Below are 16,149 nucleotides of genomic sequence, written 5' to 3'. Positions count from 1 at the left end.
GGCAGGCGCTTTGCCGCTGAGCTAAATCCCCAGCCCCTAACGTTTTCTTTCTTATTTATTAGTACATGTTTGTACCACATAATGGTTATATTCATCATGGGGAGTTGGTACATCAGTGTCTCTCATGTTTCAGAAAAAAAAAGCCAGCAGTCCCAGATTTAAAGCTGGAGACATGGAAAGCCAAGGAACTAGGACAAAGCATTACTAAAGTCTTTGTGCCCTATTTACTGTTACCTTGAAGTAAATAGAGTTTTAGCCAAATATGGAACATGAACCATACACAATGCTCTCATAATAGACAGGGGCTAAAAGTTGTGAGAAATGGATATCAAATAGATAGCATGCAGGCCGGGTATGGTGGCACATGCCTGTAATCCCAGCACTTGGGAGGCTGAGGTAGAAGGACTGCCATGAGTTCGAGGCCAGCCTGGGCTACATAAGTGAGTTCAAGGCCAGCCTGCACTACATAGCAAGACCCTGCCTCAAAAAATCAAAAACAAAAACAAAACAAAACAAACAACAAGAAAAAAAAAACAGAAAAATAAAATATATATGTAGTGAAAATCACAGCATTACTATTAGTATCTTCTCATCTACTATCACAGAAGTGAGTGGCTGAGAAATTGTTTGATGATATAAAGGGATCTTAATTTTTTGTTTTGGAGGTTAGAACAGTTTTACTGGAAAAAGAGAAGAAAAATACCTCCTGAAATTCCAGAAGGAGTCTCACGTAGGTGGATGCACAACCCCCCAGCTAATTATAGGTAAACAGAACCAAAATTGCTCAGTTGTTTAGTGATCACAGGTGGTTCTATGGATTGAAAATGACCAACTGGAAGTCAGGCTTCTACCCCAGTTCTTCAACATGTAGGATTGAAAAGAAACTGGGATCTTAGGCGCAAAAAAACTGGTTAACGTGCATTATAATTGTCTCCACATTCAGGAGCTTGGTAGAGAGTGGCTGCGCCTCGCTTTAGTAGGGGTGAGCTGCATTCCATATTGTCTGAAGTTCAGTCTTTGTCCAAAGTCTTAGTTCACAGTCTACCCTTAATTTTTATCAGTATAAACTGGTCACCCAACTCTATCTGCAGCCCTTCCAGTAGCTAGCTGCTTTAAGCATCAGTAAACTAAATAAACTATTTTCTTCATTTTCCCCACTCTGAAGAAGTATTCTGATCTGCTTATATGTAGTACCTTTGATGTATGTAGTACCTTTGATGCTATGTATATATGTAGTACCTTTGATGAAGGAAAAAACTCTTAAATTATTGTACACAGAAAATAATAGACATTGCCTTTATACAACTGATTTTTTGATATTTCCTTTGGTTGTCTAACAACCTGCATGAAAACATGTCACCAACTTTTAGAATATCTTTACTCTTATCAACAGATTTAAATTAGTCTGCTGTTAAGCTATGTGAACAGTAAACATTTGGGATAATACAGATGAGTGTCCATCCACCTATAAGCCAATTTAAGTAAAACTTTTGGAGGATTATATCTGAAAGTTAATACACAGAAACCTACATATTAACCTAAATCATATATAGCCTCTACGTTATCAAAACTGAAGTCCTATCAGCCTCCACATCTGGCAGTGTTTTGAGTTTGGCTGTGCTGACAACCAACACAACCAATTTTACATGGAAAGTCCAAAACATAAAAAGAAATTGCTGAGCTTGAAAAATGGTTTTCTAAACAAATCAGCTGCCAGTGCTTTAACCAGTTATTAACTCAGATTAAAAAGACAGATGCACAAACATACACAAGACAAATACGTTTAAATCAGACTGCACCCTTAGATGCATTAGTCAAATTGAACTACAGTAATTCTTTCATAGTTTTTCATGTGTATGTATAAGTAAACTAGTCAGGACTTTTTCTATAGGTCATCAATTAATGGAACTTTTGTAATAAATTAATACCAACAAGAATCAGAAGAACAAAGAAAAATCATCCCAAATACTGAGACCTCCCCCTAGATGGTAGCTACTGGATGTAAAGGAGAATTGACTGTGATCATGGTCACCCCATTGATCACCAGGGTTGATTTGGCTGATTTGGCAGGCGAGGCTGGTGTCCCCTTCCTCCCTCACTGTTCCGTGTATGTCCCTCCCAAACCTGCACACCCAGTGGGAAAAGATGAGCACTCCTGATAGAGGAGGACCATGTCCTCAGTCAAGGGTATACAAGTACTGCACTCCCCTCCTAGACTTACAGATAAGCTATCAAGGTTTCTTCATTTTTGAAGAGATTTCTGAGTCCTTTTCCACTGGCACTGTGAACTCATAGAATTCCAAAACCACAATACATTTGTTTCACTACTCAAAAAATCTTAGTTTCTTCATACAACAAATATTCATTGCACACTAATTTTGTACCAGGCCCTGGTCATTTGCTAATGGATGATGGTTAAAATGTCTGCTGTAGGGGCTAGGGATTTAGCTCAGCAGCACAGTGCCTGCCTGGCAAGCACAAGGTCCTGAGTTCAATTCCTGGTACCAGAAAAAAAAGTCTGCCCTGGTTTAGGTTATGTTATAGTGTCTGAGATAGAATGAAAAAGACAATACATAAAATAGGTAAATCTGAAAAAGAAAAACCGAAGGAAAGAAAATTGCTGGAGGTGAGATCACTGCCTTGTTTAACATGAAAGTTATCTAACAAAAGCATTATTATTTTGAGTACATGGCTGAAAGAAATGAGGGTGTGCGTTGTTTAGGTGTCTAGAGAAAGAGCATTATGAACAGAGATAACTGCTACAATGAAGACTACATTTAAACACAAGATCACGGCAGTAATCCCAGCACTCTGGGAGATTGAGGCACAAGAATCCCAAGTTTGAGCTCAACATGGGCAACTTAGTAACTCAGTGAAATCCTGCCTCAAAATAATAATTAAAAAATAAAAATACTGGAGCTGTAACTCAGCTCCAAGTCGCTGGGCTCAACCCTCAGTACCACAAAGAAAAATGAATGATGAGCCACAGGGGTAAACTTGAGCAGGAAAAGAGACATAGAGACTAAATTAGGAGATACATTTAGAGGTGGAGAATGAAGGAGCAACCAGCAAAGGAAGCTGAAAAAGACCAGTCAGAAAGGGAAGAACAAAATAAAAAGGGTGCGTGCCCCAGGAGAACATCCTAGAACAATAACTTGCTTCAAATGCTGATGCTATGGTAAGCCTTGAGTTTAGAAATGCTATGGGCAATTTCAGCAGAGTATTGAGACAAAGCATGACCAGAGTGAGTTCTAAAGGGAATGGAAGAGCAGAAATAGAAAACAGGAATTACAGACATGGTCCTCTTGCCATAGAATGAGCGAATGATAGTCCAGGCTCTTGTGTACAGTGAGGAAGAATATTGCCAGGTGTACACCTAGTAGTATCCGGCAAGCAGCTACATTTAAGGTAGATCATGGGATCTGGAGTATTCAAGGCAACTCCAGGCCCAAAAAACATAAGACACTACAGAAAAAGGGGCAGAGGTGACAGAAAAGCACTGTGCACGGGTCAAAGCACACAAAAGTAGCAACAGCGAAAGAGTTTGGCCAAATCAGGCTTTTGGAAGTGGAAGCCCAGGCACCTCCACTTAGATGCCTCCCCCACCTCTCGAGGTGTGATTGACGGGAATGATTGACAGGGTGCTGAGTCATCATATGGGTGCTCAACGTGCATGCTTGTCCCAGAACTCACTCTAATCTTAATTACATTTATGAATACGGTACATATTTATGAACCTATAATGCAGTAGGGGTAGGGTGAAAGTGACCAAAGGTCAGGCTAGGAGATCCAACATGCATGTGCTCTTGCCTAGAGCATCAGAGATCTCCTGGGTTTTTGTTTCTTTCTACCCCTCTTAGGACAATGGAAGCAGAATAACCACAGGGTACTGTTTAGAGCTGAATGGAGGGCAGAGAGTGACTCTCTCAGCTCCACTGTTGCTAACTGCACTAGTAGTGTGAAGAAGAGCAGAAATACAGAGCAGAGGGAGTGTCATGAGCAGACACAAGGTCTACTCTTGAAGCCAAAAGGCCCTCTGAGTTACGTCCCAAAGGAGCCAAAAGGAGTCGGCATATCTGCCAAACAAAGATCCTAAGAGTGGACAACTTCCTGAATGCAGCGCTTCTTGAACTTTTATCACATTCACAGCAAGATCGAGGGGATCTCATCCAGGGCATAAGCAAGAAGCTGGAGGTAGTGCTGATGGTGCAGGATCTTTTCGCTATCTGGCCAGCCTGCTTTCTGAACACAGGGGTGGGGAGGGCGCATGGGCAGCTCTGTAATTTATAGCAATCTGGAGACTGAGCTCTGGAACTTACAGCAGTCCAGAGACTGGTACTGCCGGGGAGCCTAACTGGGCATTCCAGACAGGCAGAATGATGGTCACTCATACTTGCTGAGGTCTAGTGACACGAAGAGCAGTACCTGGGACAGAGTCCACAAGCATGCCACTGATACAGGGATGATATAAGGACCTCTAAATAACATAAGGGAAATACTATACCTCCCAATCTGTGAGATGTCTGAAATGCCAATTTTGTGCTCTCTACAATCAAAAAATTGAGGGGCTGGGGATTTAGCTCAGTGGCAAAGCGCCTGCCTGGCAAGCACAAGGTCGTGAGTTCAGTTCCCGGTACCGGAGAAAAACCAAAAAAAAAAAAAAAAAAAATTGAGACTAGGAATATAGCTCAGTGACACAAGTGCCTGCCAGGCAAGTGCAAGATCTTGAGTTTGATTCCTGGTACCAAATAAAATAATAAAAATAAAAATAATATCAAAGAATGAATTCTAGGAACAAAGAAGGTTCAGAGTAGGGAATATTTATGGAGAGAAAGACATTTCCTGCCTGAAAGACATAGGAGTGGACATCGAGAAATTAGGTGTCCTAAGACCCTGCTCACCAAGGAAAGCTTTATAGAGTAAAACCACAAGGTGGGTATGAAATCACAAGGAAGGTATAAGGTGGACAAAACTATGGTCAACTAATGAGATTACAAGTATAGTCACCTAGGTAATACTGATCCAATGTAAAGTTACAAGGTGGGTATAAGGCAGGACAAAACTATGGCGAACCAGTAAAATGACAAGTACAGTTGCTTAGGTAACATTGATCCAATGAGGAAGCAAGTCACCCAGTGAATGCATCAGTGGAAGAAGGACCTTTCCTGGAAGGAATGGGTCAAGGGAAGTCTTGGCCCATCACCCAAAGTGATTGATGCCTATTCAGAATATAAATCATTGTTGTTTATCCCTCGGAAGTATGTAGGCCTGGCCTTCAATGAATGTGCCTCCAGCCACAGTTGTGATGTGTTCCTATCTTCTGCACTGACTTCTTAGAGGGCCTATCCCTGCCTGACTGCCTATAATATTTCTACCTAACTTAGCTGTCCATAACATCCTCACCTCTGAAGAGGTAACCCTACCTCCGGTAAGCAGGCAAGGGGTAAAGACTGTTATGGGTACTCTGGCAGAAGAGGGTTCTAGTTGTGATTGGCAGTCAGAGATACTCCACAGATGGTTTATTTAAGACCCTCAGTAGATGACAGATGATCTTGTCTTGGAAAGGTGTATAGCTTGAAGTTTGGAGGAGACAAGACCAAAGAAAGAGCTGAGTATTTATTGGCCAAATAATAGGATCAAGAAAATTATTATGAATATAATCAACAAAGGTTTTCAAGAGGAGCCAGTAATAACCTCCCATAAAAGGATAAGGAGAAGGTCCAGGGAATTACAGAATCTGACATGGCATTAACCTGTCATTTAATATCTTAAACATCCATCAAAATATTAACAGAAAGATCAGGAATGTATAGACAACATTCAGCTTTTACAGTCATTCAAGTACCCCTTGTGCAGCTGTTAGAATGCCTAATGCCATCCAATTTTGGAGAATGGCTTGGCTCCTTAATTTTACCTCTTTATTCATGATAGAGAAACTAGTCATGGTGTCATTTAAGGTACATTGGGTATAGTTAGTAAAGGCCCCAATGTGTTGCATGTCATCCTCTGACATAGGCTTCTCTGATCCTAGAGAAAGGATAAAGATAAAAGCAAAATGCTCATACCAGTGAAAGATGCTTTTAGGCCATCAGTGTCATATATGGGGTGAGTCCGCAGGATTGTCAACACCTTTGACACTCCTGTCTAAATGTGTATCTTCCTATCTATCCAGTGGGTAGCCAGGGCTGCATATTGGTTCCACAGGATCCAATCCACAGTGACACAAGTTGGTTCCACAGGTTCCAATCCACAGTTGTCTGATAGCCATAGGCTCCCTTTGGAAGAACTAAGCCCTGCCACAGTGTGAGGAGAATGTCTTAGGATAATGAGCGGAAACGACACATGAAAGCAGGCAGTTCCATATTTGTCATCGATTCCCTGTGGCTTATATTGACATTTTGAATACAACTAGGGATTATTTCCTAATGCAAAGAAAGTCTGAACATAGGGTAATTCTATTTCTCCTCTTTCTTATAATATGATCCTAGTTGTGAAATGGCATCATAATACTTCTGCCTGCACTCCAGCAGGCCATGTGTAAGTGCAGAAAAATATTAAATGGCTCTTGTTCAATATATGTGTCAAACATTCCCCAGTGTTTAAGAATACATTCCAAAGGAGTAATAGATTTTGACATTAGTCTTCCCATCTGAAATGCTAGGTAAAGAATTGGCATCCCTTTAATTTCTACCTGATTTCTATATCCTCAAGGCAGCCTCAAACAGGACCCACTCCAGAGCAGGTGGTAAAAGATTGGCAGACTAGCCACCTTTTACTGGCTCACAGCCCTTTCTTTCCTGGGAGCTGATACTCCTGAGTCTAGCATGTGTTTCTAAAGAGGCAAGCTACAGTTGATTTCAGCTGTAACAATCATGTTGCAAGGAAGAAGCACTGCTAGAAAAACCAATACTGAAGAGATTTAACCACTGCTTTCTAGTTCTTTGAAAGAGAGTGAGGGCAGTTATCAAAGAATGAGAAGTAGAGTGCTTCCCAGTTCTCATCAAAAGAGGTCACCTCTAGAGATAGAGTGAGTCAGGTAAATGGCTCAGAGAAAACTCCTACCCTAGGGTAAAGAAGACTCTAAAATATTTGTGTTATCTACCTTAACACCTAGGTAATCTTCTTTCACAGCAAGACAAGGCTAAGTTTTACTCAACATCTACTCTAAAATTTCTGTATCTAAAGCTTATATTTAAACTTATATCCATTGCCTAGCAACAATTCACCTGTTAGTAAAGATACATTACATCTATGAATTTTCTACATGCGCATGAAAGAGAAATGCTGGCTAAAATAACTTTTTTTTTACACCTATCTAGCACATACAAGGCACAAATATAAATCACTATCTAGTCTCCATAAAAGGCAAATAGTCATTGCAAGCTGCCTCAGTCTGACTTCTGGAGAGAGGGGTAGTCTAACTTCAAAGTAGTTCTAAGTTAACTACTAGGGAGTTGGAGAAAAACAGGGCAAGGTTCTAACTTACTAGCAGAGAAAAAAGTTCTCAGGAGTGCAGGTAAGGGTGATAGATAAATGAACATTTTTCTGCCGATTATCTAGTTGGGCTGTCAGGACCCAGCTTCCACTAAGGAATATTTGGGTAGCTACCCAAGTCCCCCAACCCATGACCCCTCAATTGTCCTCTCAGCTTTCACTAATCCATGCAACCAGACATGTGTTTCCAGAAGGAGTCCAGCTGCCTGTCTGGTCAACATTCCATTGGCCATTGGCTTCAGTGGGGATTGAGCAGAAGGTGCTAGAGAACTTGTCCTCTGCTTTAAGAGTGGCAGTTACTCTAAAAGCATTTAACTAGCTGGCAGAATAACCACTGTTTGTTAGAGGCCTGAGCTGTCTTCATCTAAGATTTCTTCCCTGTCTTCAGTGTTAACAAATGCTCATTTCTATGGCCTCAACTTAAAGGTTGTTAGTTGTTGGACAGGACAAAAAGGTTGGGGCAGTTTAGAGTCCCCCTCTCTCTAATCTTACATAGCTCCAAAAAATGGAAGTGCAGAGAGGCAGGAAAGATAAAAAATGAGGTCAGACCAGAAAAAAAAAGACTGAAGCAGAATAAGTTTGATGTTTCCTCTAGCGTGCAGAGGAAGATCAGGGCCAGTCTCTTACTGAAACCTGTCCTCCAAGTCTTAAGAAGGCCTGCCTGCCTATTGTCTTTTAACTGACAGAAGGGGTTCTATGATTTACCAGTAGGCATGTATATTTTCTAAACATAAACTAGATTTCACAAAAAGATCCATCTTATAGCTTTTCATATGTTTTAGGATTTTAAAAGATGTGCATCCCAAAATGGATGCCTCTCATTAGATCTCTGGATAAGATTGTCAGAAATGGTTGGTGGGATGCTGAGTCATCACAGGGCTCCTAGTACGCATAACTGTCCCAGAGTTCACTCCGTTTTATTCACATACATGATACATGGTCCCTATGTGTGAACCTTTAAGGAGGTTCAAGTGAAAAAAAAAAGGTTACTGAAGGTTAGGCCACCGAGTTCTAACACTGATGTGTTTTGGCCTGGAACTTTGGATATTTCCTGGGTTTTTGTTGTTTTTATTTCTACTCCTCTTAGGAAATGGAAGAAGGATTGGTCCTGGGCTATTGCCCAAATTCAGGTGGATGCAAGGGGAGTGGTCTCCCAGCCACTGTTGTGATACCTGCACTAAGACCAGTCTGGTGGGAGTGTCAGGTCAAACTACATTCTGATTATCTAATGGAGGCCAAGTGGTGGACTTCACCAATGTGGTAGGCTAGCTAAGGAAATTGTACAAAAAAAGAGAAAGAATGATTTATAATGAATGACCAAAAAAAAATTATGCCAGTCAAAGTTGGAAAATAGAAACTAGAGGAAGGTGAGAATGTAAGAATTCAGTTTATTCATTCATCTTTTCAGTCTGATTCAGTAGGTCTTGGGTAGGGGTTGGGCATTTACGGTTCTAGCCAGTTTCCAAGTGCTGCTGCTGCTGTTGCTGTTACTACTACTGGTGGTCATCTGGAGACCACACCTTGAGAAGCCTGGCTTTTGACCTTATCTTCTATGGAACAGAATTACCCAAATTTTTTTTTTTTTTTTTTGGTACTAGAGAGTAAACCCAGGATCTTTGCACTAACCTGCTTCTCCAGTACTTTTTCTAGTTTTTTGTTTTGAGACAGGGTCTCACTAGGTTGCTGAATTGCTCAGACTGGGTTCAAACTTGTAATCCTCTTGCCTCAGTCTCCCAGAGTTCTAGCATTACAGGTTTGTACCACCATGCTCAGCTACCTAGCAATATTTTTTAGAGGACTAATACTACTTACAGCCATTGTGGAGGTGGAGCGCCAAGTAATTTAAATATTTAGCAGAGTTTGAGAGTCTCTACTTTAAGAGTCCAAAATATTCAGCCTTTGAGATTGAGCAGTGTACCAAATGGTAGGCTCTTCATCAATTTCATAACAATAATTTAAGTGAAAATGGTTTTAATAAAATTAAAAATGCATACCGTTTTCACTGTCTAGCTTCAGGCTCTCTTGTACTACTTTTAGTCTCTTTTTTATACTTTCTCACAAGCACAAGAACTAGTCAACCATATTGATTATCCTAACAGTTTACTGCTAAACCCTCAAATGTAACAAAGAGGCTGACTTCCAAACTGTGAATGGGATTTCCCCTTCTCCAACCTAGCTCCACTTATCCAGGTTAATATTTTTAAATTTATTGAAATTATGCTTCTATGATAAATAGTTTATGTGTTACTTACAAGTCTGGTTTTATAAAAACTCAGCTTTCACCAAATTAAGCCTACTAAGGAAAATTATTATAAGGATAAAAGGGCAGGGGCTGGGGATGTAGCTCAGTGGTAGAGTGCTTGCCTAGCACACGTAAGGCCCTGAGTTCAGTCCCCAGTACTACCACCAAGAACAAAACAAAACAAAAGGGCATATCACCTAATTCACAGCTACCGCTTATTTCATAATCACAATTACCATCAACATGAAATATTAATGAGCACTGTAAAACTGTTAAGTATTGATACAGGGAGAAAAAATTCCCAATCTTCTAAATGTCCAAGACACCAAGTTTGTGTTCTCTAAAATCAAGGAATGAATTCTAGGAACAACAGAGGTTAAGAGTAGGAAGAGTTTATTCAGAGAAAGAAAGCTTCTCTCTAAGAGGAACAGAAGGGGGCCTGGCAGGTGGGTTGCCCATCAACTGAGCAAAGCCACAAGGTGAGTCAGGTTCAAGGTGAGACAGAACTGTGATCAATCCATAAGATTACAAGTATAGTTGCTTCAGAACAGATAACAGAATGGGTGTGAGTTTGGATAAGATTATGGTCAAGCAATAAAATTATAACAAGTATAGTCACTTGGGTAATATTGATTCAAAGAGACTCTAAAGAGGGAAGCAAGTCCCACAGCAAGCACACATGGGATGAACAAGGACTTTCCTGGAAGGGGTGGGTTAAGGAGGTTTTGGTCCCCTACCCAAGGTTATTGATGCCTATTTAGAATATCATTCACTGCTGTTCATCCCTAGGGGAAGTACATGGCTGAGCAGTTTCTCTTATTCTTAATGTCTGACCTTTAATGCACCTCCAGCCACCACTGTCTTCTGTACTGACCTTTCCTGGGCTCAGTCTTGTCTGGCTGTCTATAATATTTCTAAGTAACTTAACTATCTATAATAGTATCAAGCAGTTTTGTCAACCTTGAAAAATATTATACATATATGGGTATAAGATTATATACATAATTGAATATGTAATTTCAATGATATATAATGCCAAAATAATTACTGTATTATTTTTTCAAGGAACAAACTTGAAGCTCTGACATGAATGAACAAGTAATTCTGCCTGAAAAGATCAAAGACTGGACAAAAGAACATGTTAAAAAATGGGTAACAGAAGAGCTTAAGATTGATGAAAAATATGGACAAATTCTGCTGAATGAAGAAGTGACAGGATTAGTCCTGCAGGAATTGACTGAGAAGGATCTCAAAGAAATGGGGCTGCCACGGGGTCCAGCACTTTTGATAAAACGAATGTATAACAAATTGAATACAAGTTTCCCTGAAAGTGACAATCCTGACTCCAGACAATCAGATAATACAAAATCCTCCAAAAAAGAACATCAAAAAAACCCAAAACTGACCAAAAAAGAGGAGACAGAATTAATGTCATCCCATATTGATCAAGACTTCAGAGAGATCAGGAATACCAAAGGCCAGGAATCTATTCTCGTGACAGAAAATGCAGTAAGTGAAGTATCAGACACTACAGACAAGAAAAAGAACAAACCAAAAACTGAAAATTTCACCTGCCTTCCATATCCCTTTGATAACTTCCATGACAGTAAAAGATACATAGAACATTATATCCTACAACCTGAAACAGGACCACTAAATCTCATTGACCCAATACATGAGTTCAAAGCTCTCACAGATACAGAATATGCCACAGAAGAGGGTCTTAAAATGAAATTCAGCAATGAAGCCTTCCGATTTGCATCAGCTTGTATGAATACACGCACAAATGGTACCATCCATTTTGGAGTCAAAGACAAACCCCACGGAGAAATTGTCGGTGTGAAAGTCACCAATAAGGGTGCCTTCATTGATCATTTCAATAAAATGATCAAAAAGTATTTTGAAGAAAGTGAGATCCATGAAGCCAAGCAGTGTATCCGAGAGCCAAGGTTTGTGGAAGTCTTACTGCAGAACAATACTCTATCAGACAGGTTTGTCATTGAAGTGGATGTCATTCCCAAGCACTCGGTGTGCAAAGAAAAGTATTTCTACGTTAAGCTGCAAAGTGAAACGGACAAAATATGGAAACAAAATGAAAACTGTTCACTGTTTGTGAGAGATGGAGCCAGCACCAAGGATATACTGGCCAATGTTAAGCAACGGAATAAAGATTTTAAAAAATTTTTTGAAAACTTACCATCATGTGTAGCATCTAGAAAAGATGCTGAAGAGGAACACCGAATGAAAGTGACAAGGAGAGAGAGTGAAGGACTAAAACTGGTTAAACTTCTCATCGGAAACCGAGACTCATTGGATAATTCATATTACAACTCCTACATTCTTGTGATAAATAAAAGCCATCCAAATCAAATACAGCACTTGGACTTTCTAAAAGAAATTCAGTGGTTTGCTGTGTTGGAGTTTGATCCTGAATCTAGGATCCACGGTGTGGCCAAAGCTTACCAAAAAAGTCGAGTAGCAAACATGCACTTCCCAAATCAGTATGAAGAAAATAAAACCACGATGAGAGAGAAAATTTCTACTCTGAATCTTTATGAGCAAACCAGCTGGATCTTCTGTAACGGCAGATCAGACCTGCAAAGTGACACATATAAACCTCTAGAATCACATTTATGGCAGAGAGATAGAGCATGTGAGTTTAGAAAACTTATTTTATTTCTCACAGATGAAAACTTAATGGCAAGAGGAAAATTATTAGTGGTGTTCCTCTTACTCTCCTCAGTGGAAAGCCCAGGAGATCCATTCACTGAAGCTTTCTGCGCTTTCTATCAAGCTCTCAAAGGAATGGAAAATATGTTGTGTATCTGTGTCAACACAAAGATTTACCAGCGATGGAAAGACCTATTGCAAACAAGATTGACAATTGCAGATGAATTAGCAAACCACAGTATCTCCACTTTAGATATAGAACTAGTAAACAGTACTATCCTTAAACTAAAATCAGTGACTCAGTCATCAAGGAAGTTTTTGCCCGCGTATGGTTCTTCCTCAGTTATCCTAGAGAAAAAGGAAGAGGATACCTTCACTGCGCTCCAAATCCTTTCTGAAAATGAATGTAAGGACACAGATATAGAGAAAGATAAATCCAAATTCCTAGAATTTAGGAAATCAAGAGAAGAACACTTTTATCGAGGTGGCAAAGTATCCTGGTGGAACTTCTACTTTTCTTCTGAAAACTATTCTTCAGCTTTTGTGAAAAGAGACATGTATGACAACCTTAAAATTTTGATAGAAGACTGTGCAGATTGTTCTAAACCAGTATTTGCAAAAATCATCAATCTTTATCATCATCCAGGCTGTGGAGGTACGACACTGGCAATGCATGTTCTCTGGGACCTAAAGCAAAACTACAGGTGTGCTGTATTAAAAAACAAAGCAATTGATTTTGCAGAAGTCGGAGAACAAGTAAGCAACTTGATCACCTATAAGGCAACTAGCCACCAGGATTTTATTCCCGTGCTTCTGCTTGTGGATGATTTTGAAGAACAGGAAAATGTCTGCATTCTACAGAATGCCATCCACTCCATTTTAGTAGACAAGGATTTGCCATATAAAAAGACACCGGTAATTATCTTAAACTGCATGCGATCCCAGAATCCAGATGAAAGTGCAAAATTAGCAAACAGCATTTCACTAACATATACCCTTTCTTCCAAGGAGCAAAGAGCTTTTGAGGCCAAGCTAGAAGAAATTGAAAAGCAACACAAAAACTGTGAAAACTTTTATTCCTTCATGATCATGAAAGGCAATTTTGATGAAGCATATATAGAAAATGTAGTAAGAAACATACTAAAAGAACAGAATGTTAACAGCAAGGAAGCTCAACTTATTTCTTTCCTTGCTCTGCTCAATTCTTATGTTACTGATTCTACAATTTCATTGTCGCAGTGTGAAATGTTCTTAGGAATCATTCATACTAGTACACCCTGGAAACCTGAAAGCCTAGAAGACAAGATGGGAACCTATTATACACTTCTAATAAACACAGAAGTTGCAGAATATGGAAGATACACAGGTGTGCGTATCATTCACCCTCTGATTGCCATTTACTGTCTAAAAGAACTGGAAAAGAGCTACCACATGGATAAGTGTCAGATTGCATTGAACATGTTAAATGAGAATGTGTTCTACGATTCTGGAATAGCAAGAGACAAATTTCAACACGATGTGCAGACTCTTCTGCTTACACGGCAGCGCAAGGAGTATGGAGCTGAAACAGACACTTTATTTTCCCCATTAATTGAAACTTTGCAGAACAAAGAAATTGAAAAAGTCTTGTTTCGAGGAAGTAGTCGATTCCCACAAAATGCATTCATTTGTCAAGCTTTAGCAAGGTATTTCTACATTAAAGAGAAGAACTTTAGTGCTGCTCTAGACTGGGCAAATTTGGCCAAAAGCAGAGCACCTAAAAATTCCTATATCTCAGATACACTTGGTCAAGTCTACAAAAGTGAGATCAAATGGTGGTTGGATAAAAACAAAAACTGTAAGAGCATTACTGTTAAGGATCTAACACATTTGCTGGAAGCTGCTGGAAAAGCTGCAAGAGCTTTCAAAGAATCCCAACAGCAAACTGATAGTAAAGAATATGAAACTGAGACTTGGTCGGCCCAGAAGCCACAAAGAAGGTATGACATGTACAATACAGCTGGTTTCCTGGGTGAAATAGAAGTCAGTCTTTACACGATCCAGATTCTTCAGCTCACTCCCTTCTTCCACAGAGAAAATCAACTGTCTCAAAAATCCATGGTGCAATTTTTATCCGGGAAGGGAAACATTCCTCCTGATCCTAAAAATGAATATTACTTGGCTCTTAGCAAATTCACAGCCCAGCTACAAAATTTGCAAGCAGATTTGATGAAGTGCTTCCATTTTTTTGGTGATTATATGGTTCTCCTGAAAACAAGGAGTATCCAGAAAGAAATGGCAGAATTCAAACTAAGCAAGAAAATCAGTCACTATTACAAGCAATACACAGAACTTTTCTGCTGTGCAGATGTGACTCCATCACAAGGGAAAGAGAATCAGTTACTCCAGGAAGAGAATTGCAGAAAACGTCTAGAAGCTTTGAGAGCAGACAGGTTTTCTGGACTCCTTGAATATCTTAATCCAAACCTCAAAGGAGCTGCAAGCATCATGGAAAGTATAGTGAATGAATATGCCTTCTTATTGCAGCAAAACCCAAATAAAAGGCCAGTGAAAGAGAAACAAAATTTCATTTTGGCCAACATTATTCTCAGTTGTTTAAAATCCACTTCCAAGTCCGTCCAACCACTGAGTGTACTAAAACAACAGCTCCGAGAAGTCCTGCAATCTGTAGGACTTAGTCATCCCTATCCAGATCCTTATTTCTTGGCCTGCCTCCTGTTCTGGCCAGAAAATCAAGAGCTAGATAAAGATTCCAAACTAATGGAAAAGTATGTCTTATCCTTAAACAGATCCTTCAGAGGCCAGTACAAGCGCATGTGCAGATCCAAGCAAGCAAGCACACTTTTCTATCTGGGAACTAAAATGGGTCTCAACAGTCTTATTCACAAGGCCGAGATAGAGAAAGACATCAGTAAAGAAAAAAATACAAATTCCTTCTGGCAAAGTGGAGAAGTGTGGAAAAGAAAAGAAGTCATATCCCTCCTGCGTCGGCTAACTGGTCAGGCCGAAGGCAAGCTAATCTCTATAGAATATGGGACAGAGGAAAAAATAAAAATACCAGTGACATCTGTGTATTCAAACCCACTCAGAAGTGGTAGAAACATAGAAAAAGTCTCCTTCTACCTAGGATTTTCCATTGAAGGTCCTCTGGCATATGATATAAAAATAATTTAAGGAGTAAGCAATAGTTGAAATATGTTTACTTCTATCTGTCTAAGGTTATACTCTCTCTATTCTGTCCTTTTCATGACATTATTGGCCTAACCATAAGCATCAACTTCTCTTTGTTTGTCAGAACGGATTACAAGTCTTTACAGGATACAAAGTGTGTCTATACCAGAATGACACACCATACAGTCAGTCATTTAATATTTCTAATGTGTATTGTCAAACTAACACAGTTAATTAAGAAGTTTCAATCAGTATCCACTGGTACACATTCACTGGTTATAGGTTAATAAAATCTGTTTTAAATTCAACCACTTTTCTGAATTTTCCGAATTATTTCTTGACTGTGAAAGGGAAGATTTAACTAAGATGAATATGAAAGAAAAAGCACATCTGCAAGTATTGATCTCAAACCCACAGAACCAAGCCTGAGCTCCATTCACCTCATTTTGCTGTTCATAAAAATGTGGAAGATAAATGCTCATTTCTCCATTCTCCATTCAACTCCTCCCCAACACACACACACACACACAATTCATTGTGCCTCTTAGCATCTTTCAACTTACTGCATTGGG

The 16,149-nt window shown here is 39.6% G+C and overlaps 1 protein-coding gene across 6 annotated transcripts in view; it reads left to right on the top strand.

Annotated features, from left to right (window-relative positions):
* Samd9l (sterile alpha motif domain containing 9-like) overlaps positions 1–15,885 on the top strand; it is a 21,359-nt gene extending 5,474 nt beyond the window's left edge. For 5 of the 6 annotated variants that reach the window (XM_013516051.1, XM_005388027.2, XM_005388029.2 and 2 more), the window contains one exon: positions 10,802–15,885. In XM_013516051.1, coding sequence (XP_013371505.1) covers positions 10,823–15,580 — 4,758 coding nt within the window. In that variant the 5' untranslated portion in view covers positions 10,802–10,822 and the 3' untranslated portion in view covers positions 15,581–15,885. Of the gene's footprint in view, positions 1–675; positions 765–10,801 lie in introns of all 6 variants that reach the window. The other variant, XM_013516050.1, reaches the window with a different exon arrangement.
* Positions 15,886–16,149: the final 264 nt, after the last annotated feature.

Source organism: Chinchilla lanigera, unplaced genomic scaffold (assembly GCF_000276665.1).
Source record: "Chinchilla lanigera isolate Chin_1 unplaced genomic scaffold, ChiLan1.0 scaffold00031, whole genome shotgun sequence".
NCBI classification, from domain to species: Eukaryota; Metazoa; Chordata; class Mammalia; order Rodentia; family Chinchillidae; genus Chinchilla; species Chinchilla lanigera.
The sequence above is the reverse complement of the archived record's forward strand: the minus strand, read 5'-3'. Positions and strand labels throughout refer to the sequence as shown.